The sequence below is a fragment of the Equus caballus genome, chromosome 12 (assembly GCF_041296265.1).
Source record: "Equus caballus isolate H_3958 breed thoroughbred chromosome 12, TB-T2T, whole genome shotgun sequence".
Classification (NCBI taxonomy): Eukaryota; Metazoa; Chordata; class Mammalia; order Perissodactyla; family Equidae; genus Equus; species Equus caballus.
Window position 1 is genome coordinate 30,825,336 of NC_091695.1, and position 27,282 is coordinate 30,852,617.

The 27,282-nt window shown below is 54.5% G+C and overlaps 1 protein-coding gene across 4 annotated transcripts; it reads left to right on the forward strand.

The window, feature by feature from the left end:
* Positions 1 to 227: 227 nt before the first annotated feature.
* LOC138916667 (src substrate cortactin-like) lies at positions 228 to 27,187 on the forward strand. 4 transcript variants are annotated; one of them, XM_070229745.1, is made up of 7 exons: positions 228 to 378; positions 2,212 to 2,322; positions 3,841 to 3,951; positions 4,485 to 4,595; positions 6,950 to 7,005; positions 11,089 to 11,158; positions 27,036 to 27,187. In XM_070229745.1, exons 1-7 carry the CDS (start codon positions 243 to 245, stop codon positions 27,185 to 27,187), a joined length of 747 nt encoding a protein of 248 aa, XP_070085846.1. In that variant the 5' UTR covers positions 228 to 242. The 4 variants fall into 4 exon arrangements, with proteins under 4 accessions (XP_070085846.1, XP_070085848.1, XP_070085849.1 ...); XM_070229747.1 differs by lacking the exon at positions 27,036 to 27,187 and adding an exon at positions 12,677 to 12,841; XM_070229748.1 differs by lacking the exons at positions 11,089 to 11,158; positions 27,036 to 27,187 and adding an exon at positions 10,550 to 11,082.
* The last annotated feature ends 95 nt before the right edge of the window (positions 27,188 to 27,282 follow it).

A 27,282-nucleotide genomic window follows, 5' to 3' on the forward strand; every position in this document is an offset into this window, starting at 1 on the left:
GGCAGAGTTGTCAATCCTCGAGTCTCACCTGGGATCGTCTGCATCTGAGCACACTCTCGTGCGCACACGGTGGGCGCTCCGTACATTGACTCTGCGTGTAGGAACAGACTGTTTCCAGACACGCTTTGCAGGCTCGCACCCCGGCGGAGCTCGGCCTGCGCTGCCCGCGCACGCGCGCGAGGGAGGCGGCCGGGCGAGGGGCGAGACGTGCCGGGGAGGGGCGGGGCCTTTCCGGGACCCGGATGAGGCCCCGCCCCCGCCCGCGGAAGCGGAAGTGGAGCCGGGCGCCTGGGAGCGGCGGGCGCGGAGCGGCAGGGGCCGGGGCCGGGGCCGGAGCCGGAGTCGGAGTCGAGTGGGGCCGGACGGAGCGAGGCGGCGGTGAGCGAGAGCGGCTTCCGCCGGGCGGGGGGGGCCGGCCCCTCCGCGGCGCTCGTGGGGCGCCCCCGGGCCCCGAAAAGGGAAGGAAGCGGCGGCCGCAGCGGTCTAGCCGCTCTTCCGCTCGCGGTTTCGGGTCGGCCGCGGGGGGAGCGCGGGCGAGGCTTCCCCAGGCCGGGGAGCCGGGGCCGGGGGCCGAGGGGTGGGGGCCGGGGGGCCGCGGGGTGAGGGGCGGGGCGCCGAGCGGTGGGGAGGGCCTGGTGTCGGGGAGGAAGGGGCAGTTCTGAGGTTCAGGGGTCCGAAGGGGAGGGGCCGGGGCTGCAGGGAGGAAGGGGAGGAGAGGGCCAGACGGGGAGGGGGTCTGGGGTCTGAGAGGGTGCCCGGGACCCGGGGGCTAGGAGAAGAGAGAGTGGAGGGGCCGAGGGTCGGAGGGGGGCGAGGTGCGAGAGAGGCCATGCTGGGAGGGGGTGGGGTCCGGGGGGAGGGGCTCAGGGCCCAGGGGTTTAGGGGAGGGGCGTGGAGGGCCGAGGGGAAGGGGCTGGGGTCCAAGCGGGGCGAGGTAGGAGAGGGGCCCTGCGGGGAGGGGTCCGGGATCGGGGGCGACGGGATCAGGGCCCTGGGGTTTAGGGGAAGGGGTTGGAGGGCCGACGGGGAGGGGCTTGGGTCCATGCGGGGCGAGGTAGGAGTGGGGCCCTGCGGGGAAGGACCGAGAGGGGCCGGGGTCTCCCTGGCGCCCGGGCGGGGCCGTCGCAGCCGCGGCTCCTGCGGCCCGGCCCGCACCTACAGGGAGGTTTAGCAATCAGGTCACTGGAAATGCAGCGACACGCGCAGCTGCAGACGGCCGAGAGGCTCTAAATTTGGAGCCATCCCTCTTCTTCTGGCTGTGTTGGAAATCAGCAGAAAGGTGCTTCTGGGTTTTTGGTTCCTCTGTTGGAATCGCCTGAGTGTTGCACCAGGAACTCGATCCCCGCGGGCGGCCTCCCTGGAGCGGGTGCGGGGCTTCCTCCGCCCGCAGTTTGTGGACGTGTCGGGCCTGGGGGCGGGGGTGGGATGGGGGGGGTTCCGTTCCCCGCTGATCGCAGCGCTGGTGGCATCCCCACTGAGTGCGCCCTCCCCGGGCGCTCCGCTTGGCGCGGGGCTGCCTGGGCCCCGCGGCGCTCTGCCTGGCTAATCCCCCAGGCCCTGACCGCGGGATTCAGCCGGGCGCCGGCTGGCGGCTGGCGAGGGCTGAGATCCCAGGGCTGTGGGTCGGTGGGCCCCCCTGCCCCTGGCTGAGCGCGGCTGAGCCCCTGGCGCAGTCCTGACTCTCCTCTGGTTGGAAAAGTGCTCCCAGATGCTCAGGGAGCCGGGCAGAGTCCTAGAGGCAACTTTCAGACCCGCTGGAAGAAGGAGCCAAAGGGATGCAGAGTTGGTTTTGATCCTCTGCCCCCCAGGAACTGGAAGTTACCCCCACCCCGTTCCCGCCCCACAGCTGACTTGTAGTGGAAGCATCTTGTTAGACTTATTCTTGAAACACTTTTGAGTGTATGTAAGTGGTGATTCAGACCTTTGCTCGCTGCCGTGCAGTCGGTGCTCAGAAAGTGTCTGAACGGTGAACTTCCGAGGTGGGAACGCAGTTCACGTCTGCCATCAGGAACGAAGTGCCCCTAACAGGTGAAAGGGACGCTGTAGACTGAGTCGAGCGTCACGCGTGGGTGACAGTGGGTGGCTCGTGTGTTTTAGAATGTGTGCTTGATCTCTTGCTGAGTCACACCGCGAGTCGTTTCTGTTCTGGTTCAACCAAGCGCCGGGTTAGCTCATATCTGCTCCCATGCCCACTGCTGCGTGTCTCCACAGACTACTCCAGCGGCTTCGGCGGCAAGTATGGCGTGCAGGCCGACCGGGTGGACAAGAGCGCCGTGGGCTTCGACTACCAGGGCAAGACGGAGAAGCACGAGTCGCAGAAAGGTCCGCCCGGGCGGCGCCCCGCAGCCCGTCCACCGCGCGGCCTGCCCCCTCGCCGCTGCTTCCCACACGCTTACAGACATGCGCACTGGGGCGTTTCCCCTGTGTACGGCGGGTCACGTTATAGTTACACGGTTTTTTAACTCAAACGTTTGGCCGTTGTTGTTCCGTTCAGGTCAGCGTAGGGGTCTGTCGCGTTTTTGGTGACTGCTCAGTCCTTGTGGTGGGAAGATCCCGTAGTCTACGTAACCATTCCTCTGTGGAATGTACAAGTTAGGTTGTTTTCAATTTTCGATGTTAAAAGTCGACTGCATGAGTATTCTTCTCCCTGTGTCTTATGTACGTAAGTGGTTATTCAAGAGTAAATTCCTAGAAATATAATTGGGTCAGAGAACACTGAATTAAAATTTCGATAGATTGCCAGATTGTCCTCAGAAGCCGTGCTGGCTTCCTTCGCTGTGGCGGCCTCGCGGGTCGCTTACTGCCGTCACCCAGCGAGGGCTGTAGGTGGAGGGCGTTAGATTCAGCCCCTCCTGCAGAGGCCACGAACGGTTGGTTCTCCTCATTGTTTTGTTTGGCCTGTACATTTAGATTTTTTAAAACGATTGCCAACATATAAAAACTGAGAGCTCACGTATTTAAAAAAATCCCAGGTTTCTTTAAAGAACAAAACCAAAACCCAGCACTGGAAACCCCACTGGCTTGGCGTTTCTGCGAGGAGCTGGCCGTGGGCCAGCCCAGTGTCCCTTTGCCGCAGGCGTCACTTCCGTTACAGCAGGTGGCCTGCGGCACGGGGTCGCTGTCACTGCCTTCTCTCCCTCCCTCCTTGGAGCAGACCTGTGCTCCTCTGCCCCACGCGCACCCAGTTCCTCACACCTGCTGCTGGATGCCTTGCAGTCTGCACTGACTTTCTCCCCAAGAGGCCTCTGGGGCAGAGGAAATGCCACTCTGGGAGGTCGGGGGCACAGCCCCAAGTGCCTGGGCAGGCAGGCTCCTCGGCAGCCCCAGGCCTTTGCGGAAGGGGTTTGCTCCGTGCGCTCGTGCGTTGACGTGCCCACGATGGAGTCCTCCTTTAGTGCAGAGGGAACCATTCCACTGGCGTTTCTGGAGGGCGTGTGTTTCTGGAGGGCGTTCCAGGTTTATCCTGTCTTTGCAGGCACCCCTGCATGCCTCTCCTTGTGCTGGTCCATGAAGCAGAGGGACCCATTAAAAGCCGGCTGCTCAGCTCGTGCTGATCCAGAAGCTTTGTAATAAACTGTTACTCCATGCTGTCTTTTGGAATGAAGGAAAGATGCTACAGTTATAAATCTGTCTTTATAGGACTCTTCCTAGTCCTGTTATTACATATGAGCAAGACTTTTAGATATTTTCTGTATCAGTGATCTTATAGTGAGCCTAAAAGATTTTTGGTTTATATTTTTTTTAATTGAGTGTTAAAAGTACTTTCTTGAAGCCTGCTGGAATCCACAGCTTGCTCGCTGGTTGTGTTGCTGGCCTGTAAACTGCTTTCCTTGTTTTTAGATTACTCCGAAGGCTTCGGTAGCAAGTACGGTATCGACAAGGACAAGGTGGATAAAAGTGCCGTCGGCTTTGAGTATCAAGGCAAAACGGAGAAGCACGAGTCCCAGACAGGTGCCTGCATCTTACCAGCTCTCCAGCCGGTGACCGTTAACGGGACGGGTGGTAACCAGAGCAGCAGGCAGAGACGGAGCGTAACCAGCAGCCCTTAATACGGACATCTCTCAGTTAAGCAGCCAGCTTTAAAACAGCAAAGCAGAAACACAGCTGTTACATGAGAGATCGACTCTTGCCAGTTGTTTTGTCTCTGACACCCCAGCAGTGCCGCTTGTGCTAATAGTGTCGCGTGTGTAAGTGGTGGGACTGTGGGGCTCCGGTTGCTGCTTAAGCTGCATCGCTTGGCGCTGCTTCTGTGGGGTCCCGTCTGCGTTTATTCGGAACGCTGGGATTACAGATGGGGTCAGTTTCCAGACGCTGTATGAGGAGGGCCTCTTGATGAGTGTTACCTAAAGTTTTACCGAAGATCTGAGAGAGAAGGGATGAATTGAGCGAATTGTGTGTATTGACGTGCATTGAAAGACATGTTTTCTCTCTGTTGCCCGGGCTATCCGTTAATACCAGTTTGTGTCCTTTTTCTAATCCATTAGACTACGTGAAAGGGTTTGACGGAAAATTTGGTGTGCAGACAGACAGACAAGACAAATGTGCTCTTGGCCGGGATCACCAGGAGAAATTGCAGCTGCACGAATCCCAAAAAGGTACCTTCATTTTGAATCTCCTACTTGGGATCGTTTCCCGAGTTTATTTCCCTTCCCAGGTCCGTCACTGTGCCGTGTTTTTGCCGTGTCTCTGTAGCAGTGGTGTTGTGTCTTCAGTGTGGGAGGTTGTCGTAGCCCTCCCGTGATTTGAGACAGCCCTTCAGCTAGAGGAGTGAGGAACCCCCGTCCCCTCCCACGGGAGGGCTCCCGCGAGAAGGCCCCATGTCACTGGGCTTCTGGAGCGCCGGTCACTGCCTGCAGCAGCTCTGGGAACGCTGTTTTCTGCCCTCAGCGGGCGGCCAGAGGGCCGACAGCTATCCAGTCCATGAATTGGTGCTGATAAAGCGTGCTGTAGGCTGTGGAAGGGGATGCCTCCTCTCTGCCCGGGAGTGTGTGCTTTCCACGACAGAACCATGTCCCTGGGAAAGTAGCACGTGGGGACGGGAGACCTCTGAGTGAGCCCCAGACTCACCCCGTCCTTTCAGCCAGCACAGATGGAGGTGGGGCTGGTACGCGTTGCCGTGCAGTAACCTCGTGTATAACGTGTCTCTTTCTTCACATGCGCAGAGATGCGTTCTCTTGTCTGCAGCGTGGGTAGGACCTAGAAAGAAACCTCAAAGCATGGAGTGGCTTTCCCGAATTACTTGAAATACATTTCCTAACCCGGTCTCTGATCTTGGCTGGAGTGTTAAGAGTTTGAGTTTGCCCTCTAACCTTTGAGCCCAGTTTTGACTGTTGCTGAGCCTGCGAGCTGGCTCTGCAGCCCCTGAGCCTGGCAGAGCTTTTCCTTTCTCTAAACGATGTACTTGATTCTTGCCCATGCTCCCACGATTCTAACCGAACTGTGTTTCCTCTCTCGGTTTTCTTCACTGTTGCTTGTGGATTTCCAGGTTATAAGACTGGTTTCGGAGGCAGATTTGGTGTTCAGCCCGAGAGGCAGGACTCCTGTGCTGTGGGGTTTGATTACAAGGAGAGGCTGGCCAAGCACGAGTCCCAGCAAGGCACCGTTGCTCACCACCCCCCGCCCCCGCCTCCCCTCCAGTGCGGCCACTTCTAGCACAGACTTCCAGCCTCAGCCTTGCCAGCACCCTCTGTGCCCTCAAGGGGCACTCGGGCGTTGAAACCCAGGTGTATGCTGGAGCCATGGTGGCCTGCACTCCTCCCACCCCCATTCACTTGTTCCCTGGCACCATGGGGTTTGTGCTTGGCAAGACATGGCCGTAGTTTGCAGGGTGTGTTGCCCTAAACCCATAACGTGGCTCCATCCTGGAGCGGGGTGTCCCTGGTCTCCCAGCAGCCTTCTGCTGGAGCTCTTGCTGTTGACCGTGACTTACCTACTGAGTAAGCCACCTGACTGCCTCTGAGACGGGGAGAACCATGTTTAGTTCAGCCAGAGGCGCGGGTCACCGGGGGGCAGGGGCAGGGGCAGCCGTGTTCTGTGTGGTCTCTGTTTCATCGTGGTGGTGTTTTTTTGACCAGGGGTGGGAGGTGTTTTTCGTTTGTTTTGGTTTTTTTGACGACACCACCTGCGTATAACTTCCCCACACAGAGCTAAACGGTATGTACAGGAAGCTAAGAAGACACAGGAAATTTCTAGGTGTATCTGTTGGGAGTCCACACGGTGAACACATTTCTCCTTAGAGCAGTTATTTAATTGCTGTCCAAATTCGGACTTGGCCGTTAGAACCTGGACACACGAGCGGAAGACAAGGACGGTCCTCCTTGCCAGGGCAGAGCGTAGGCTCCGTCCCCTGGTTGGGAACACACGGCCGTGTTCAGGCGAGGGACGGCGGACGCACCTGATCCGGTGCTGATCCGGCAGCCTGCGCGGAGACGGCCTTGGCTCTGCGTGGCCTTAAGGCCGTGTGACGGTGTGACTGTCACGGAGATCTGTGTTGCTACGTCCTAAGAGTTGGCTGGTAGAATTTCCCCATGGAATTTTTTTTTTTCTTTTAAAAAGCAAGAAAACAGCTGCCTCGAGCCTCTGCCTAGTCCTAGTAGGGAGGGAGCGGTGCCAGGTGGAGGACTGAGCTGTTGGAGTGGCACGCTGCCCCGCGCCTGTGCTGGGCCCTCGGCTCACTGCCTGCCAGCCCACACGGCACCCTCTGTCCCTCAGGAGAGCGCGGGACGCATGCGCACACCCCTTTTCTGCTTCTCCCCCGCCTGTGTGCTGAACACCACGGGTAGAAACCAACTCAGCTTGCAAGTGAGGACCGCGCGGGGTGCGGTTCTGGTCTCTTTCTGCTCGGGGTGCGTCTTCTTGGGCTGTTTCTGGATCTGTTTGCATGCCTCTGCCCCGGGCACCTCGCTGGTCCTCAGCCTAAGTGTAAGTGTTGTGTTGTGCCACTTTGCAGACTATTCCAAAGGATTCGGCGGAAAGTACGGGGTCCAGAAGGACCGGATGGACAAGGTAAGGATTCCAGATCCAGGCCTGAGTGTCTTCTGCTGCCGTGTTCGGGAATTTAGGAGGTCCGGGAATTCGTGGAGCTCTTGGTGTGTCAGCGCACGGCTCCGTGGATGGTCTGGGGTGGGGTGTGGCTCAGGTTTTCAGAAGCACGAACGTTTAAGTCGGGCACGTGTCATCACTGATGGTGCCGATTGCTGACCTGTATGCCAGGCCTCGTCTACCGGTCACGGACATCCTCTCCGGTACCCCACATGGTCGTGCTGTGGGGGAGAGACTGTCCCTGTCCCCTTTTGCATTTGGGGGTCCCTGGCCAGGCAGGCTCAGTGCTTGGCCACAGCATAGCAGCAAGTGGCGGGGCCACCTTTGGAAGCCAGGCATTAGGCTCTGGGGCCAACACGAGACCCTTGAGGACGTGTGGCTGTTTGAATCCAAAGTAGTTAGCGGTAAACCGGCTGGAAATTGAGCTCCTTGGTCACACTGTCCATGTCAGGAGCTCAGTAGGCACGCGTGGCGGCGGCGGCTCTGGGAGCGCGCGGGTCTAGAACATCTGTATCATGGTTCATGGTGGAAGGTCCACGGGACAGGGACCGTGTAGAGGCAGGTCCTGCCCACAGCACCGCCTCCCACGGGTGTCCCGGGGAACACGCTTGTTTCTCACTGGGGACTTTGTCACACGGTGTCGGATCTCTGAGAGTCAGTCTTAAGTGTATCAGACGGCCGTTTTTCTAGCGTACGGTCCAGCCATAGCAGAGTCTACACTTAGAGCAGGTGTGGAGTTGTCCACACGAGGACACGTGTGGCTTGTATCTCCTGAGCAAAGACGGAGGCCGTCCTGCCTGGTCCTGTGCCCGGCCTGTGGTCAAGGAGAGCAGGGCCAGTCCTCACGGAGTTCTGCTGCTGTCAGGCTCACAGCTGACCACACAGAGGCCGTCACCCAGGGGCTCCACCACGTGACCACGCATGGGCCCTGGGAGCATGTGGCAGGCCCAGGGCTCAGGCTGAGGGGCCAGAAGGGTCCTGGGGAAGTGAGAGGCTGGGCTCAGCTTTGACGGGTGGAGCATGCCGGGAAGATGGGCCAGGAGCCTGGAGAGCAGGGGCATAGCGTGTGTGCGGGGGTGGGGGTGACGCCGCAAAGACTGTTAGGGTCTCACTGTAGAGGAGGGCCGAGGGGTGAGGAGCTGGGAGGGACCATCTCGGGGAGCCCTGCAGACTACGTACGTCAGGTTTCGTTCTTCATCAGATGAGTCCTGAGTGGCCCTCGAAGGGTTTGGCAGGCAAGTGACACAAACGGGATCTGTGTTGAGAAGACCCTGGTCACAGTGTGGAAGTGGATTGCGGAGAAGCAGCGAGGCTGTGGCCCTAGTTAGGAGGTGGCTTCAGCGGTGTGAGCAGGGTGCGGTGCTGGCTCGGGCAGGGGCTCGTGGCAGAGGGAGAGCGGCACTGACCTCAGCGAGGCGGGAGGTAAAGCCCCCGGCTTTAAGGGCTGGCAGGGGCAGGCAGGACTGCCCCAGGTGGGCGGTGGGCCTCTGCTGAGCTGGGGCGCCTGGGAGGAGCAGGGGTGGGTAGCTGAGTCGGCTGTGGGTGTGTCCGGGGTGGGCTACCCAGCAGGGCAGGTGGACGAGAGTGCGGCTGGACCAGAGGCAGATGGCCACTGCACAGATGTGGACGGAGCCGGGGTCAAGTCGGAGGCGAGGAGAGCCTGCAGAGTGGTGAGCGGGCCCAGGGACACACCTGGGGATGGCAGCAGTCAGGCTGGTAGAGGAGACTGGGAAGTGCACCCAGCAAGGTGGGGGGAGCCCACAGGGTCTGGTGGTGCTGGTCTGAGGGTAAACAGCTTTGGGGCAGGGGGGTCACCTGTGCCCAGCAGTGCTGCTGGTGGGGGCGACGTCTGGGCGAGCAACGTGGTAGCCCCGGGAGTCCTGGTGAGGGCATTGTTGTGGGTGTTGGGGGGCAGGTTGGGGGAAGCTGGCCTGCAGGGACCCGCACCGTGTGGGGAGGGTCAGTCGTAGAGTCGGCAAGCTTGGGCCCGCTCCGCCCACTGTGGTCCTGTGAGCTGGGCAGCGGTCAGCCGAGGGGATGGTTCTGTTTAAGATGGAAGAGACCAGAACGTGTAGGGGAGCCCAGGCCGTAGACAGGCATGTGGAGGGAGACCGTGAGGTGGTGCTGGTGGAGAATGTGGGGTCACTGAGACGCAGCCGTGGACGGTAGAGGCTGACGAGGGGGCCTGCGACCGAGGCAGCGTGGTGGCTTGGCGCAGAGGTTGGGTGAGCCTGTGTCTGACGGTGACTGTGGTTCCTGTTGGTGGTGTGATGGCGTCCGTGTTGTGCGGTTGGCGGCCTGAGGCTTAGGAAGGTGAGGGAGCTGCGCGGGGTCCCAGTGAGCTGCGTGTGGAGGGATTCGGGTGTGAAGTCCCTATAGGGGATGGAAACGGGTTGAGGGGTGTCCAGCAGGTGGGACCTGGGAGAGGTCGTGACCTTGAGTTGCCAGGCTGGACCGAGGGGAGGGAGGAGCAGGCGCCGCGTAGAGGAGGGCGGTGAGAGGGAGAAGCTTCTAGTCGGCAAGCGGGTCTTGGTGATGGGGGCGTGCTGTGGAGGAGGTCGGGCGCGGTGTGGTGGGGACGCTGCAAGCGAGAATGAGAGGTTGGGGGCCGTGTTTGCTGGAAGCCCCCAGGTGACGGCAGAGAACTGGCTGGGCTGGGCAGATGGGGGCGACAGGAGGGGCCCATGGGGAGGGTGCTGACGCCCCTACCCCTGAAGCCACAGGGCAGGCAGGAGCCTGATGGGACATCCGGAGGTGGGGGGCAGGGCAGGGAGTGAGTGTGAGAAGAGATTGTTCTGGAGAGAGGTGGCAGAGGCCAGGTCTGGTGGGCGGGTGGTCTGGGAAGGGAGAGCGCTTGGTCAGGGCAGCTGAGCGGTCGCACTCGGAGAGGGGGGCAGGGGGGCCATGGTGGCCCGGGTGCCGGGCTCTCAGGCTGGCTGTGGCTGGGCATGGCAGACGGGTGGGCGGACAGCCGTGCTCTGGCCGAGCGGGGTGGCTGTGGAGGGAGAACGGGGCTCTGGGGGAGGGTGGGGGCCTGGCCCGTGAGTGCGGCACTCCGCGCAGGGCTCAGCCTGTGCCTGGACGGGAGGGAGCTGCCACTCACAGTCACCCTCAGACAGTGCCCGCTAACTTCAGGTCCACGTCCTCGGGGCCCTGCTCCCCTGATTTGTGTCAGGAAGGCAGTGACTGTCCCACGCCCCAGGTGTGTCACTGGGAAGTGGTTGCTCACGAAGAAACTGAGGATGGCCCGTGGTTCCCAGAGCCTGTCTGCATCAGTGTCTGCGTCAGCATCAGCCTTGAAGGAGCAGCTGTCGCTCAAAGTGTCGTCTGACAGAATTGGGCCCCCGTACTCACGCTTGTGGGGGATGTGGACGGTCAGGCCAGGCGAGGCTTGCGGCACTGTGTCCCCTCCCGGGGCGAGGGCTAGTGCAGAACCCGCACCTGGTTTCTGATTGCGCAGGTGTAGATATGCTTTTGGGTTTTTTCCTACTCTTTTTTTTTGGAGCAGCTTTAGCAAATTTGAGAGGATGGTACAGAGATTTCCCATATGCCCCCCGCCCCCACCACGCACAACCTCCGCCACCATCAGCATCCTCCGCCAGCTGGGACGTTGGGTACAGTCCGCGAGCCTGCGCTGACAGGTCGTCGTCACCAGAGTCCACGGTTGACTTTAGCGTCCACTCTTGGTGCTGGACGTTCTGTGGCTTTGCACACGTGCGTAAGGACATGTGTCCCCCTTGCACTGCCCTACAGAGTATTTTCACTGCCCTAGAAATCCTCTGTGCTCCGTCTGTCCATCCCTCCTCACGTGTGTACTTTTTCTTCTCACGCTGACCCACGTCGTCACCAGCAAGTGTGTGTCGTAACCCTTTTCATGCCTCAGTTAACTTGCAGAACAGAGAAGGAGATACGAAAGCTTTGGGCTCCCCGGTGGGCTCTTTGGGAAGGTCGAGGGCAGGCTTTGCCGTCTGGGTGAGGTGGCAGCCGTCACGGGGTGTGAGGAGCAGAGAACAGTGCCTTCCTGATGTTCCTTTCCTGTCTCGGTAGAATGCTTCAATCCTTGAGGATGTCGCCAAGGTGGCCTCCACGTATCAGAAGACTGTCCCTGTCGAAGCAGGTGAGTCCTGGCGGACCCCCTACCGGCACTGTGGTTTTTCCAGGAGGAAATTCCACGCTCTTTGGTTGTCCCAGGAAAATGCTCAGGGCAAAGGGTAGTTGGGGGGCTGGCCCAGTAGCACAGCAGTTGAGTTCGCACGTTCTGCTTCGGCAGCCCGGGGTTTGCTGGTTCAGATCCCGGGTGCAGACATGGCACCACTTGGCAAGCCATGCTGTGGCAGGCGTCCCACATATAAAGTGGAGGAAGATGGGCACGGATGTGCGCTCAGGGCCAGTCTTCCTCAGCAAAACGAGGAGGATTGGTGGCCGATGTTAGCTCAGGGCTAATCTTCCTCAAAAAAAAGGGTAGTTGGCAGAATGTGCACCGGGAGCAGATGGAGCATGAGTGGAGAGATGGAGCTGAATGGGGAGCAGAGTCGTTCCTGTGTATTTTCAGGAAAGAAATTGACTTGCCTTTTGAGGGAAGATCCTCTTTATTCCTGCAGAGGGTCAGAGGCAGCTTTCCCACACTGCGTGTTGTGCTCTCTGGCCGTGGGGATCTGCTTTGGTGGGTGCCTCCCAAAGTAGAGCTGGGTTAACTGCACGTGTGCGAGGGCCCTTCTCGCTGCTGGAACCGCGTTCTGGGAGGGTCCTGTGGCACCTGCTGCTCAGACACGCTCGCTGGTGCCCCTGGACGCGGTCGGCCCTGGCTGTGACCCGAGGGATGTGTTGTAGCGCCTGTGCGTGAGCTGGAGTAGGCACTCTCTCCTTCGCTCCTTCTCCTCCTTGGGCCTGGTCCAGGCTGCCGCAGTCTGTCCTTTCAGGTGATTGCTCGTGTGAGGGCCTCTTCTAGTCCAGGGGTCTGCAGCCTGGGTCTGCTGCCTTTTCCTGTGAGTGTTTGTAGTGTTTCCCACCAGAGAAGGTAGGAGCGGGAGCCTGGGAGGTGAGCCGGAGGGGTGGGCTCCTCCTGCCTCAACCTGTCCTAGGGGGGCTGGTGTCTGAAGGCTCAGGTCCCTACGTTCTCGCCTACCAACTGGGCGACCCGTGACAGATGAGCTCGCTGTTCTGTGCCTCATGTTCTGGTCCATGAAATGGGGGTGGAGACACTCATCATGACTCTTTTTGGGGTAGTGACGAGGTAGAGTCTGAAGTCATGCATGCAACATTGATAAACCGTAAAGGTGTGTTTAACTCTGTGGACGTTCTGCCCGAAATCATGGGGGGGAATGTTGAGAACGTGGATAATCGAGGAAATTAACATGCAATAGACAGAAAATGCCGACGCGGAGGACGTGAGTTAAATAAGCCCTGCTGTCTTACCACGTGCGGCGAAGTCGGAATAAGAGCAAGTTTTACGGTTACCATTTACTATTCCTTAATTGCTGGAAAACTTTTAGACATGTCTCCTTCAAGTTTTTAGTAAGCTGCTTGTAAGTTAGCTTTCTTTCATTGCATATCACACGCTCACAGACTACAAGGCATTTTTTCCTGCTATCTTGGTCTTCTTTTCAAATAGTGCCCTCCTCATTTTTTGCCTTAGAAGTTTGACCCCTGCCATCTAAGTCGCCTCAGCATCCACAAGATGCAGAAGGGATGGGCTGCTTGAGAAGAAGAAAACTTTTGATCATCGTCACCTAACCTCTCTCCTTTTGAGGTTCTCCTGCTGTCTCTTCGGGTGTGTTGTCCTTCTCTGTCCCCAGCCCCTGCCACCCGTCTGCTCTCTTCCTCCTCCCCAGTGAGAGCGAGTCTCCGTCGGCACAGTACTGCTCCCAGCAGAACCCCCTGGGCTGTGGAAGGGCGCTGGAGCACTCGGCTCCCCGACAGCACATGTCTTCTGAGTGCTCCCTCCTGGCAGGCGAGGAGAGTTTGACTTGGGTCACGTACGCCTGACTCTCAGATCCTGGAAGCCCGCCTCTGGGAAGGAGTCTGCCTATACCCTGCCACCTTTGAGAGGGGCTGTCCTAGAGCCCGTGGCCTGGAGACATGTTTCTAGAAGTGATTCATAGACGAATCCGTGGCCCTGTGCCTCTGCAGTTCCCGGTCTCTCTGCAAGCCCACCTTCAGCCCGGCCGCCCAGCCCAGGCACAGCCCCTTCGAGGAGGCGCTCTGCTGCCTCAAGTACTTGTGGGTGCGTCCAAGTGACTTGTGGTGCTGGGACTCTCCTGGGGGGTGGGGAGGAGAGGGCTCAGATTCCGCTTCTGCCCCTCGCCGGCATGCGTCCCTGGGTGTGTGACTTACCCTCTCCGGGAGCTCAGTCTCCTCGTCTGAAACCTGGAGAAAAATCCAGCCTTCCAGCTGGCAGAACTCGTTCCTGTAGCTGCTGGATCAAATGACCACAAGTTTAGTGGCTTAAAACAACACTCATTTCCTGTCTCTAGTGCTGGAGGGCAGAAGTCCTAACAGGTCAGCAGGGCTGCGTCCGTTCTGGAGGCTGGAGAGGACGACGTTCCCTGGCCTTCTCCAGTTTCTGGGGCCGTCCGCGTTGCACCCTCTGCTTTGCTCTCTCTCTCACATGGCTGTCCCCCTCTTGTAAGACCCCGTGATGACATGGGCCAACCCAGATAATCCCGGATTGTCTCCCATCTCAGATGCCTAACTTCGTCGCATCTGCGGTCCCTTCTGCCCTGTGAGGTCACGTGTTCACAGCATCTGGGGCCTGGGATGTCAGCTTGTTTAGGGGCCGTATTCTGTCCATGACAGTCCTCGCTCTGAGCCCCAAAGATTCATGTCCGTACTACGTGCAGAATACATTCTGTCCATTTTAAAAGTCTGAGTTGGGTTTGGGTGGGACGGGGGTTGTAGCTCGGTAGTGGTACTGTTGCCTTGCCGACTGCACAGTGAGTAAATCCTGTGGCTTATGTGGTGGCAGCAGGAGTATTACGGGCCACCGAGGTCCTAGTTCTTGAGAATACTTGACTGACTGCGTGACCTTCACTTCAGAGCAAACTTCCCTTAAGACCTGCTGGTGTTCGGTCTCCGTGCTTGGTCCTCTCTGCTCTTTCTGCCGGAGCCGTGTTGCCGCGGAGGCGGCCTGGTGACCCAGAGTGTCCTAGGCGTGTTCTGAGTGCTGCGTGTCTGTCGATCACAGGAGCAGGCCAGAGCCGGGAAGCAGACCCCGCCCGCGTCCCCTGCTCCTCAGCCGGCACAGGAGAGGCCGCCTTCGAGCCCCGTCTATGAGGTGGGTCTTGCGTTGTTTGTGAGTGAGTCTCTGGCTTCTTGAAGCCATCCCTCCTGGGGCAGTGCCGCCACCGCGGACGGCGTGGGCTCCCTCCTCAGCTCTGCTAGGTGCCCATCCACAGAGGGCGGCTTGGCGAGCAGCCTCCTGGTGCTGGGGGACGCTCCCGGGCACACGGCCTGCTTCTCACCGAGAATGGCCGTCCTCACTGGGCTCCTGGACGAGGCCCCCTTGCTCAGCCAGCCCGCAGCCCCCCAGTGGGGTCTCCGAACACCGAGTGGATGGCTTCTGGTCCGGAGCTCACGTGGTCATGCTGCATTTGCGCTGACCCCGCTGTTCTAGAATCCGCATCCGGCGGCACCCAGCTGCCTCTCCCGCGTGGCCTCGCTTCACTGGAGCCCTCTGCAGCTCTCCCCTCCCTCAGCCCCTCTTGAACGTGTCTGCTCCAGAGCCTCTGTCCTTGGCCCTTTCTCCTCAGTTGTGTCGTCAGTGCCTAGTGCCTGCCTGTGTCCCCAGGGCCTGCTAACACGGATCCCCATGCTCTCTCCTGATCTGAGTTACTGAGCTGCCTGCCTCAGCTCTCCTTCGCTCCGTCACGGGGTCTCCGCATCTCCCTCTCTCGGGAGCACCCCTGCCACCACCGTCCATGGCCATACCCGGCTGAGCCCCGAATTCCATCCCTTCTCTGGCCCTGCGGCCACTGTCCTGGTTCCCACACCCGTCTTCTCTCCCTGGACATTAGCCCTCAAAGATCATTGAGTCGCAGGGGATGAGAACTAACTCATATCAGCTGAGGCATAAAGGGACGAGGATGCGGGGAGAGCTGTGGGCCGGGGCAGCAGGCCTGGCCTCAGGTCCACAGTCTCATCACCACCAGGGTCATCTCCTTGTGTTGCTGTTCCCTCTGTGTGGCGGCCGTGTCCTTCTGGACTTCTGGGCGGGTGTGTTGGATGTGGCCTTATAATTCGTAATACAATGGAAAACGGGGACCTTGAGCCACCCCCCCCATCATGTTCCACTATTGGCCCGTCACTGAGCAGTTGGTTCTTGAGAAGGCCAAGATGGCATGCTGTCCCTGGCAGGGATGGGAGGTGGGTCCTAGATCAGCAGCCCTGCTGGAACCCTGTGCTGGGTGGGGCAGAGGTGGTGTTGCTGGAAGATAGGAGAATAGGGTGCTGCCAGTGTGGGATGCCCGCCGTAGCGCCCACCTGCTCACGGTGCCCCCACATGACTAAGCTGAGGGTGCGGGCAGCCAGCTCGTGCCCCCACACCATGGCCTGGCCTTTAATCCTCCAGTCCGTTCCCTTTGAATCCAGGGGGACCTTGCCAAAAGGAGCCTCTGGCTCTGTCCCTCCCTCTTTAACCCTTGAGTGACTCCTGGTACCTGGCCTGGAGGTGGAGTGCCCTCTCTGTGGCCTTCATAGTACCTCTCCCAGGCAGCATGCACTGTGCTGCTCATCCTCCATCGAGAGCTGGTGCCTGAGCACCGGCCCTTCCTGGAGCTTCTCCCCATGCCCCGCCGCCTCTGGCTCCTGAGGGCGCCTTCAGGAGGACCCTCGTTGGAAACACTGGTGAAAGCCACCGTTGATGATCAGGAGTTCAGGACTTGGGTTCGAGCTTGGAAGTCCCGGTGCTTGTGACCAGGGAGTTGGTGATTTCCTCCTGCACGTGACCTGGTGCTCCCTCCCTCCCGCCCCTCCGCCAGAGGACTTGGTTAGGACAGAACCTGGCCGTCCGCGGCCTTGCCAGCTCTGGCCGTGTGATGGGGTGACATTGTGAAGCTGCTGGGTGGCCGTCGGAGGGCTGGGACCTGAAAAAGAAACAGGCCAGACCTGCCCCAGGCGACAGCCTGAGAAGCGCTCAGCTCGTGACAGCCGTGCGGGTTCCAGTTCCTGCAGGATTTGCGGGCGCTGGGGGGCGGTGAGGATGGGGGTTATTCAGGAAGAAGTGCCACGTGGTCCCTCTGAACACACTTAGCACGGTTAGAATCGAAGCCGTCTGCACACGTCGGCAGGTGTTGCCTCCTCTTCGTGTCCATTTGCTCGGTCTCAGCTGGACCGAGAAGTGGTCCGTGTGTTTCCCTTGGCCGTGGCAGCGACCCGCCTGGCCCATGTGAACTGTCTCCCTGGCTCTTCCCCAGGATGCGGCTTCGTTCAAGGCCGAGCCGAGCTACAGAGGCCCCGTGAGCGAGCCGGAACCCGTGTACAGCACCGAGGCCGCCGACTACCAGGACGCCGATAGCCAGCAGGGTCTGGCCTACGCCCCAGAGGCCGTCTATGAAAGCACGGAGGCCCAGGGCCACTATCCTGCAGGTACGGGGGGGCCCCTGTGGTGTTCCCCGGGCAGAGGGTGCCCCTGTTAAGTTGCCCTGTGAAAGTCGCCTTCTCCGATGACTGATCTGCCCCCCGCTGTGTGGTGCCTTCTGACCTGTCGTCTTAAGCCATTTCTCGCTAAATGTGTATTTCCCATGGGTTTCATCATATATTTCCAATATCCTAATGAAATTTAGTGGACAAATAGGATGGATTTCACAGAGAAAATATTTTTACACACCACCTTTATTAGAACACCTGTGTTTTGTAAATCCAATCTGTTTTAGGGGGTGGAAGACTGGAGGTTGACCCCTTTGGAACTTTGTCCTTGGCGGATGAGAGTTACAAAGCTTAGAGTCACACTGAACTTGTTAGTCCCGGTGTGTTGGTGTTGGGACCAGGGTGTCAGAGCCTTTCCGTCGGGAGCTGAGTGAGGTGTCATGGCAGGTGAAGGAGGAAAGCGGCACCTAGGAAAGTGGAGGGTACGTGGGTTCCGGGGGCCTCTGGGCTGTCTTGGTGCCGTTTTACTTGCTCATAACAGGTGCCTCTGTGGTGCTTTCAGGTGGACCGAGTGGGTGCACACTTACACTCTCGTGATGGGTCTGCAGCAGTGACTTAGGAGATGAGTAATGACAAGCTTAATGTGCTTCTTGGCTTAGTCAGTCCTTCTGAAAGATTGATTAGCCAAACATTTGGGTTTCCTTTTTTTTTTTTAAATATTTTATTTTTTTCTTTTTCTCCCCAAAGCTCCCCGGTACATAGTTGTGTATTCTTTGTTGTGGGTTCTTCTAGTTGTGGCATGTGGGACGCTGCCTCAGTGTGGTCTGATGAGCAGTGCCATGTCCACGCCCAGGATTCGAACTAACGAAACACTGGGCCGCCTGCAGTGGAGCGTGCGAACTTAACCACTCGGCCACGGGGCCAGGCCCTGGGTTTCCTTTTTAACATCTAATTCGCGCTATGCAGGGCTATAATGCTCCTTCTCTGTTGGGTTAGAGAATCATTAAGTTTTTTGTCCTCTGAATCTTATAAATTACGAAGTTCGTTTAGGTCAAATTTTATTACCACAGCTTAGAAGGATTGGTCAAATTATGTTTTACTGGGATTTTCATGTATTTATCTTTTCAGTAGTTTTGTTTGTTTGGTTTTGTAGCTGTGTTTGTTTTCATGTAATTTGGGGCACTTACACTGAAGTGTGTGTCAGATACCGCGTATTTGATAAGGTGGTTTTTGAGAGAATGGTCTCAGGGGCCCTCGCAGGGAAGGGACAGGAGTGTGTGCAGTCCAGTGTGGAGCGGCGGAGGCCATCGCACCGGCGGAGGAGCCGGTCGCTTAGTGGTTTGTTTCCAGCCACTGCTCAGTGTTGTAGCCTGGAAATGCCTCGCCGGGTGGAGAAGGTGGTGACGTCAGCGGTCCCTGAGCCCAGCGTTTCAGAAACGCAGGAACCACTGAGTGAACACTTTCAGGACCCTTCCGATTCCTGGCGTTTGTCTCATGTTTCGTGGCTAATAGTGTGACCAGAGAGGCATGTGCTTAACTAAATGCATTTGTCTTCCTGGCACTTTATGTTGGCACGTAATGCTGTACTTATAAAAGATTTAGCTGTAGCATACATCAGAGAATTTCCCCAAGCGTAAGTGTGCACCTCAGTGACTTTTTCACTAAGTGAACACACTCTCGTAATATACCGCCTACATTAAGGAGTGAAACATGGCCAAGCTTCCCAGAAGCCCCCTCGTCCCCACTCCCAGGAACTGTCCCCCAAAGCCGGCAGTGGTCTTGGCTTTCCACCATTGATGACTTTCCCGTGTGCTTGACTGTCTAAGTGAAATAAAGTTATACGTACATTTGGTTTCTTGGTTCTTTCATTCAGTAGTACCTTTGTGGAATCCACTCGCATTGTCTCGTAGCTTTGTTCTTTCTTGTCTGCTGCCCAGGAACCCAGTCTCTGAATTTACCATCATTTATTCTTTCTGCCATTCTTGGGTATTCTGGATGTTCCTAGTTCAGACGAACGCCGCCCTGCATATTCGTGCTTGTTTCTTTGGTGCAGGTATGTATGCGTTTCTGTTGGTGTTCACAGGAGTGGCACTGCAGAGGGCCAGGGTCTGCGTCTGTCCAACCTGAGTAGACACTGCCCAAAGTGGCGGTGCTGCCGCCAGCCGTGTGTGAGCCGTCCGCCGTTCCCCAGCGCTTGGTGTCGTCAGCTCGTTCGTTGTGGCTGTCCGGTGGGCACCGAGTGGAGGAGGCTCAGTGTGCTGTGGGCTGGCTGCTGCCCGGTGGCCGGGGACGCGCAGAAGCAGACTCTGTGTGTGTGTCTGTTGGCGGTTTCGAGATCCTCTCTTGTGAGTGCTTGTCCTTTGCCCGTTTTTCGATTGGGTTTTCTGTGTTGTTTCTTACTGAGTTGAAGGAGTTCTTTTCATATGTTCTGAGTACAAGTTATATATTCTGAGTACATGTGTGTGTGGCAGGTTATTTTACATTCTTGTGTATGTTTGCCCTTTGGCTCTCAGTGGTGTCTTGATAAGCAGAAGTTTTAATTGTAATCTAGCCCGATGGATCAGTCTTTTCAGTAATATTGAATGCTCTTTGTGTTCATTGGAAGATAGTATCACAAAGATCATGAAGATATTATCCTGTAAAAGCTTTATGATTTTATCTTTCACATTTAGACCTGTAATCCATCTGAAAGTGATTTTTGTTTGTGGTGTGAGATAACGGCCAAGGTTCCTTTTTTTTCCTTAAGTGTATGCTATACAGTTGACCGAGAATAATTTATTAAACAGACCCTCCTCTCCCCAGTGCACGACAGTGTCGTCTGTGTCATCAGGCAAGTGACCGTAAATATACGGGCCTGGATCTAGACTCCGCTCTGCCCCGTTGGTCTTTCTGTCGTCTTTGCACAAGCAGCACGCTGTGTAAATTGCTGTAGATTTAGCCTGTCCTGGCATCTGGTAATTTGAGTCCCCCAGCCTCGTTCTTGTGCAAGGCTAGCTGGGCTAATCTTCACCCTTTACATCCTCGGTTAAAATGTAGAGTCTGCGTGGCCGCCTCTCCCCGGAAAACGTGCTCTGATTTTCACTGAGATTGCGTTTCATCTGTAGACTAGCGTGGGGAGAAATGACAGCTTCTTAATATTGGTCTTACAGGGGCCCACGCGGTGTGCGGCGGTTAAGTTTGCGCTCTGCTTTGGCGGCCCAGGGTTTGCAGGTTTGGATCCCGGCTGTGGACCTGCGCACCACTTATCAAGCCGTGCTGTGGCAGGCGTCCCACGTATAAAGTGGAGGAAGATGGGCATGGACGTTAGCTCAGGGCCAGTCTTCCTCAGCCAAAAGAGGAGGATTGGCAGCAGATGTTAGCTCAGGGCTAGTCTTCCTCGGAGGGAAAAAACATGGGTTTTAAAATCCATGAACACAATATAGCCTTCTATTTATTTAGCTCTTCTTTAATTTGTCTTAATACTATACAGTTTTCTGTATATATATCGTCTACATGTTTAATTACATTTATTCATAGATATTTCACATTTCTTACTTTATTATAAATTATATTATGTAATTGTTTATTACTGTTATATAGTGATAGAATTGATTTCTGCGTATTCACTTGCTAAATCCATTTATTTCTAATAGTAATTCTTCTTGTATTTTGTAGGTGTTCACAAGTATGTCTGCAAGAGACAGTTTCTTTTCTTTTTTGTTTCCAAGTGCTGTACTCGTTTTTCTTTTTCTTGCCTCGCTGGCCTGGCTGGGACCTCCAGCACAGTGCTGAGTAGAAGTGGTGAGGGTAGGGATCCTCGTCTCCCTCCCAGTGTCAGAGGGAAGGCTTTCGGTATCTCACTGTTATATCTGATGTTGGCTGTAGCTTTTCCATAAATATTTTTATCGAAATATCCAAATTCTCCTCTATTAGTTTGCTAAGTGTTTTTTTAAATCATGAATTAAATTATTAAATTTTCTTAAGTGCATTTTCTGCATCTTTTGAGACAGTCCAGTTTTTTCCCTTTTATGTGGTGATTTACCTTTTAGTTTGCAATTCTAGAAGAATCCCAACCTGACCTTGATGTATTCTGCTTTCCCCGGATTTTGTTTGTTAATATTTTAAGATTGTTGCGTCTGTGTTTGTGAGAGCTTGGTCTGTAACTTTGCTGTCTTGTGTTGTCCTTGTTAGGTTTGGCTCATGCTCGTCTCCTAACACAAGGTGGAAAGCGTTCCTTGTTGATTCCCAGAAGAGCCCCTGTGAGACTGGTGTTTTCTTCCTTGCAGTTTTGGAAGAATTGACCAGCAAAACCAGCTGGTGTAAGGTTTTCTTTGTGAGAAGGCTTTTAGTTTCAGATTCAGTTATTCACGTGGAAATAGGATTTTTCTGATTTTATATTTCTTCTTGTGTCTGTTTGGGTAAGATGCTCTTTTTTCCTAGGAATTTGTTCAGGCCACCCAAACTTTCCGATTGTTAAGTGTAATATGGTTCATAATATCCTTATTTTGTGCAAGATCTCCTGTAATATCCCCTTTTAAAAATTTTTGATATTGGTAATTTGTCCTTTTCTCTTTTTCTTCATCGGTCTTGCTAGAGTCTTATGAATTGTAGTAGCCCTTTCAAAGGACAGCTTTTGGCTTTATTGATTTTTTTCTGTTTAGTATTTGTTCTCTATTTTGTTAATTTATGCTTTTTTCCTTCCATTTACTTTGTGTTCTGTTTGCTGTTCTTTTTTCTAGTTTCTTGAGATAGATGCTTAACTGATTTTGGCTCTTTCGTCTTTTCCAGTCTATGTATGTGAGGCTCCAGCTGGCCCTGTAAGTGCACCTTTAGCTGCATCCCGCAAGTTCTGAAAGCCAGATTTTCGTTCTCTCTTGTGTGAAAACATGTTCTGATGTTCATCGTGGTATCTTTTTTTACTCATAAAGTTTTTAAAGAATTATGTCACTTGACTTCCCAATGTTTGTGGGGATTCTCTGGTTAGCTTTTTGTTGGTTTCTACCTTCCTTGCATGAAGATCCCTGTCTTGGTCTTTTGGGGCTGCTATGATCAGATGCATAGACTAACTGGTTTATGAACAACAGAAGTTTATTTCGCATCGTTCTGGAGGCTGTGAAGTCCCGGATCAAGACACCGGCAGATTCCGTGGCTGGTGAGGGGCCGCTTCCTGGTTCGTAGACGGCCAGCCTCTCACTGTCCTCACATGGCGGAGGGGGCGAGGGAGCTCTCTCAACTCCAGACTAATCACCTCGCAGAGTCCCCGCCTCCTGATACCATCACCTTGGGGCTGACGAATTTTAGGGGGACGTAAACTGTCAGTCTGTTGTAATCTCTACGTACACCCTGCATTATTTCAACGTTTTGAAATGAGTCGAGCTTTCCTAATGGCCCAGCATACATTCATTTTTGTTAAACGTTCCTTGGGCCCTTGAAAATGTTATTTATCGGTGAGAATGCAGTGTTGTATGTATACCAGTTAGATCAAGTTTGTTAATCATATAATTTAGATTCTAGTAGCCACATTACATAAAGTAAAAAGAAATAGGTGAAATTAATTTTGATAATGTATTTTATTTAACCTAAATATCCAAAATATTATAATTTCAATGTGTAATCAACATGAAAAGACTACTGAAATATTTTGCCTTCTTTTTGTTGTGATAAGTCTTTAAAATCGGGTGTGCATTCTTGCAACACGTCTCAATTTGAAGTAGGCACATTTCAGGTACTTAATAGCTGCATGTGACTGTTTACTGGGCAGCCCAGTTCTACACTGTTACTTTTTTTTTTTTGAGGAAGATTAGCCCTGAGCTAACATCTACCGTCAGTCCTCCTCTTTTTGCTGAAGAAGGCTGGCCCTGAGCTAACACCTGTGCCCGTCTCCCTCTACTTTATACGTGGGGCGCCTGCCACAGCATGGCTTGATGAGCGGTGTGTAGGTCTGCAGCCAGGATCTGAACCGCCGAACCCCAGGCCACCGAAGTGGGACGTGGGAACTTGACTGCTGCGCCACTGGGCCGACCCCTACACCCGTACCTTTTTTGGGTCTGTTTTTTCTATCAGTTACTGAGAGATGTGTCTTAAAGCCTCCCACTGTGATGTTGGCTTTGGTTGTTTCTCCTTTTCTATTTCTATCAATGTTTCTGTCTTTTGAGATCGTGTTGTGGGGTGCATTCAGATTTAGCGTTTTTATCTTCTTGGTGGATTGCACTTTATCATTGTGAAATGCTCCTCGTTAGTCAGGCTTCTTGCTGTCGAGGCTGCTTTATTTGATAGTGATCTTTGCCACATCGGTGTTCTCTTAGGTAGCGTTGGCCTGGGGATGTTTTGCTTTCACCTGTCTGTGATCTTGTATTTTTAAGCGTGCCTCTGTGGAGAGTATACAGCTAGTTTGATTTTAATCAATTTGACGATTTTTATCTTTTAATTAGAGCGTTTGCTCCATTTAAATATAATGGCTGGTATTTTGGTTTGTAGGTACCATGTTACTATCTGTTCTCTGTTTGTTCCACCTATGCTGTGCTGTGTTTCTCTCTGGCCTTCTGTTAGACGTATCGTGGTGTTTGGTTCGGTACTTCTCTCTTAGGTTGTTGGCTGTGTACATTCCTAGATACAGGGTGCATTTTACATTTGAGCCTTATTTACTGCTTTTACTACCTCCTGACACTGCTGTTTCCTTTGACACTTGAACTGCACTGAACTCCCTCCCGCCTCCTGTGTCATTATCATACTTTTGAATTTTAGATACATTTTTGGCATTATCCTCGTTTTGTACAGTTAGTGCTTATGAAGGTTTATTCTCGTAGTGACCCTTTCTGTTGCTCTTCACTCCTTGTTTTTTCGTATTTCTGTCAGAGACTACTTTTCCCTGAAGAACTGCTTTCATAATCCTTTTAGTTCACGCCTGTGGGCAATGAGTTGTCTCATTCTTGTTTCCTGAAAAGTCTATATTTTGTCTTCACTTTTGAAGTGAAAAGTCTATATTTTGTCTTGACTTTCTATTGGGTATAGGATTCCAGGTTGGTGGTTATTTTCTTTCGGCATTTTATAGATGCCAATCCATTGTCGTCTGGCTTCCTTCCCTTTCCTTAAAAAGTCAGCTCTCAGTGTTCCTGTTGTCCCACTGAAGGTGGTGCCTTTTTTCGTCTGGCTCCTTTTGACACTTTGTTCTTGCCTTAGGCACACTCCGAAGGACTGCTGAAAACCAAAGTGTGGTTTTCTTTGTTGAGTCAATGGCTTGATTCCTTCATCACTTTCAGACAAGTTTTGACCATTGTCTGTAGATGTTTCTTACTCCCTGTTCTGTCTTTCCTCACTTTGGGAGTCCCCATTTATATGGACATTAGACCTTTTACCGTGTCCTACACGTCTTTTGGGCTCCTTCTGTATTTTCCAGACTTTTTTCTTGTGACTTCTATCTGGCTGTTTTTTACTGACCTGTCTTCTGGTTCACTGATCCTCTCTTCAGTTGTGTTCAACCTGAGCTTAAACCCATAGATTGGGTTCTTAATTTCACTTACCCTATTTTTCAGTTCTAGAATCTGTTTTGATACTTTGGTGAAAATTTTCATTTTGTCAAGTCTATTTTTGACCAGTTGAAGTCTGCATCTGATAACTACACTGTATGGGTCACCTCAGGGTCTGTTTCTATTTCTGTTTTCCTTTTTTCTCTTGGTCCTGTTTGTTGTTATTTTTCTAAGTGAACCTTGGGCGTTATGGATGAAAACCTGTGGAGACTCTAGGTGATGCTGTCTTCCCTCAGCGCTTCCTCTGACACACACCCAGAGGACAGACACTCTCTGTTCAGCCAGCTTCTGAGCGACTCTAGGCTGGATTCGGTCTTTGTAAGCCTCAGTCCTTATAAGCTGCCTTCATCTGCCCTCTCACCCAGTGTGTAGCCCCCGGGTCTCCATCTGAAAGCCTGAAGTGTTTCCCGGGGCCCCTCCTCCTTGGCAGGTCCTGAAGCCCAATTTTTGTCACCTGAAGACAATGAGATTCCTGAAGGCTCAGCCTGTCAGGCAGTTTTTGCACAGTGCTGGGCTCATTTTCTCTGCCTCCCTTTTCTCAGAGATCTTGGCGCCTTAAGTCCCGTCTGATTTGTCAGGCCTGTATTTGAATTTCTGTCTTCCCAGCCCAATGGAACTCTCCAGAGCTCTGTTAGCCAGTACTTTCTGCTTGGCTTTCTGCTGTTTTCTTCCCAGCTTATTGGTGCATTTCCCCAAATCCCTGAGGAACACCTGATCGTCCCATGCCCTGAGGGAGAGAGTGGCTCTCGGAATGTTAGACTGGCCTCAGTGGGCTGCCCTTTTGTTTGGAATCTTTGCCCCTCCAGTTGGCTGCCTCAGTATCTCCTTGATGCCTTCAAACAGTCTTAAAAGTGTATCCAGCTTTTCTAGTTGTTGGTGAGTGGATCTCCTGCAGGCTGTTCGTGTATGTAGCTGGACGTGGGCAAACAAATCGGTGTTCCCTCTCCATCTGAAGCAAGATGTCAGAGTCCTAGTAAGTATAGTGATCGTTATTGTTATGAGAGCAACCTAAACCCACTAGTCCTTGCTTAGTACCCCCTGTTCTTTTTCTACTCAGCATCCCGTTTGCCCTGGCCCAGCCACGTACACAGGGAAAGAAGGAGCAGGTGGCCCACCCCACCAGGACACACAGGCAGCACCTCCGCTCCTGGCTCCTCTCTCAGCTGCTGCGCGGACGCTCCATCCTGGCACTGCTCCCTCCTCTTCCCCTTGCCCTGAGCCAGCCCAGGGCAGGCTTTGTGATGACAGGCTGGCAGTGGCAGAGGAGAAGGCTTAAGAGTTGGAAGGGGTTAAGTGACATTCTGTGAATTGATCACATGTGAGTCTTCACTTTGAGTGTTTAAACAAATTACTGCTTTTAAGCTTCCCTCTGGTTTCATTTTAAAGTTGAAAATGCAGATTTTGTTCTTGAAATCTAGTGCAGTGATTTTACGGTGTTTTTGAAAGCACCGAATGAGATTTTAATAAGACGTCTCACTCAGAGAGCTCCAGTATGTAAGACTGAGAAAAGAGAATCTATTTGGGTTGAATTGTGGGTGGGACCCCAGTTGTGGGTCCCCCAGAGTCCACCAATGCCTGAGACGGGGCGTGTCTGTAGGACTCAGAACGCCCTCGGGAGTAAGGTCTTAAAGCCACGACCTCGTGACGCCTGAGTCGACCTGTGTCGGGTGTGTTGGTTGTCAGAGCACAGGTCGAGGCTAAACTGGTAGCGGTATGAGGTGTGCTGGGGGCTGGAAAGGAAGAAGGTGCAGGTGCAGCCCGGTCGGCAGGAGGAGAAAGGACGAAAGATGATGCGGGGGACAGCTCGGGTGGTTGGGGTGACAGAGGAAGGTGCAGACACTGGGCAGTGTCTGGGGTGTTCTGGTTGTCACAGCTAGGGGCAGGGGTGCTCCTACACATTCTGCAGTGCGGCCCCCACAACGAGGAGTTACTACTATTCAGGAAGCAGGTGCCAAGTGGAGAGGCTCTGGTGGAGGAACCCAGGCTTCTCCCGGGGACTGCTCTAATCTCCAGTGGGGTGCGGCGCGCCCCTGTCGTTTCATCCTGAGTGCTCTTAGCAAGGCTTCCTCAAGCCCTTGCTGGGCTTAAGCTGGTGAGTAAATGAGGGAGAATTGACCTCGTAGTCCGCATGAGGTGAGACTAGCTCAGTGACTGCTGACTGAGGGTCCATTCTAGACGTCCCCTTCAGTTTAGATAGTGCCCCTCTGGTGGCCGTTACTGACTGCTGCTCTTGTAGGAGGAGGTGGCAGACCCCCCAGAAAATCAGGCTTATTTCTGTTGTGTTTGGTTTATGAAACAGTTAAATATATCCCTTCAAAGTAGTAGTGGAGTATTTGCATCTTCTCTCTTTTCTACACACTCAACTTGCCATCTCTTTGAAAGCAGCCCTGCCTTCTTTTCTCTTTTGAGGAAGATTAGCCCTGAGCTAACAACTGCCAGTCCTCCTGTTTTTGCTGAGGAAGACTGGCCCTGAGCTAACATCCATGCCCATCTTCCTCTACTCTATATGTGGGATGCCTACCACAGCATGGCATGCCAAGCGGTGCCATGTCCGCACCCGGGTTCCGAACTGGCGAACCCTGGGCCGCAGAGAAGTGGAACGTGCAAACCTAAGTGCCGTGCCACGGGGCTGGCCCCGCCTTCTTTTTTCTTTTTGTGAATCCTCTTCTTTTTGCTGAGGAAGACTGGCCCTGAGCTAACATCCGTGCCCATAATTCCTCTGCTTTATGTGTGGGATGCCTGCCGCAGCCTGGCCTGACAAGTGGTGTGCAGGCCCGCCCTCGGGGTCCGAACCAGCAAACCCCACGCCGCCCAAGTGAAGAGTGTGAACTTAACCACTGTGCCACCGGGCCGGCCCCCAGCTCTGCCTTCTTGTCTTCCTGTTTCTGTCCCTTTAATCGTCTGCAGGAGCCAGCGCCACCCCCAGCCCCTCTGTGACTATATCTGGTTCCGGGTTCCAGGTTCCGTGCTCCTGGGAGACAGTGGTGGAGGCACACAGGATCGCAGTCCTCAGAGAGCTGACAGAGCGGATCCTTTCTCACGATCAGTACAGGTTGTGAGCGCACCCTGACAGGAGGAAGTAGTTAAGAGGAAAGACACGACCTGGTGTGTGGGCAGGCCGCCTGTGTGCACACCGTGGTCCAGCAAAGGCCTT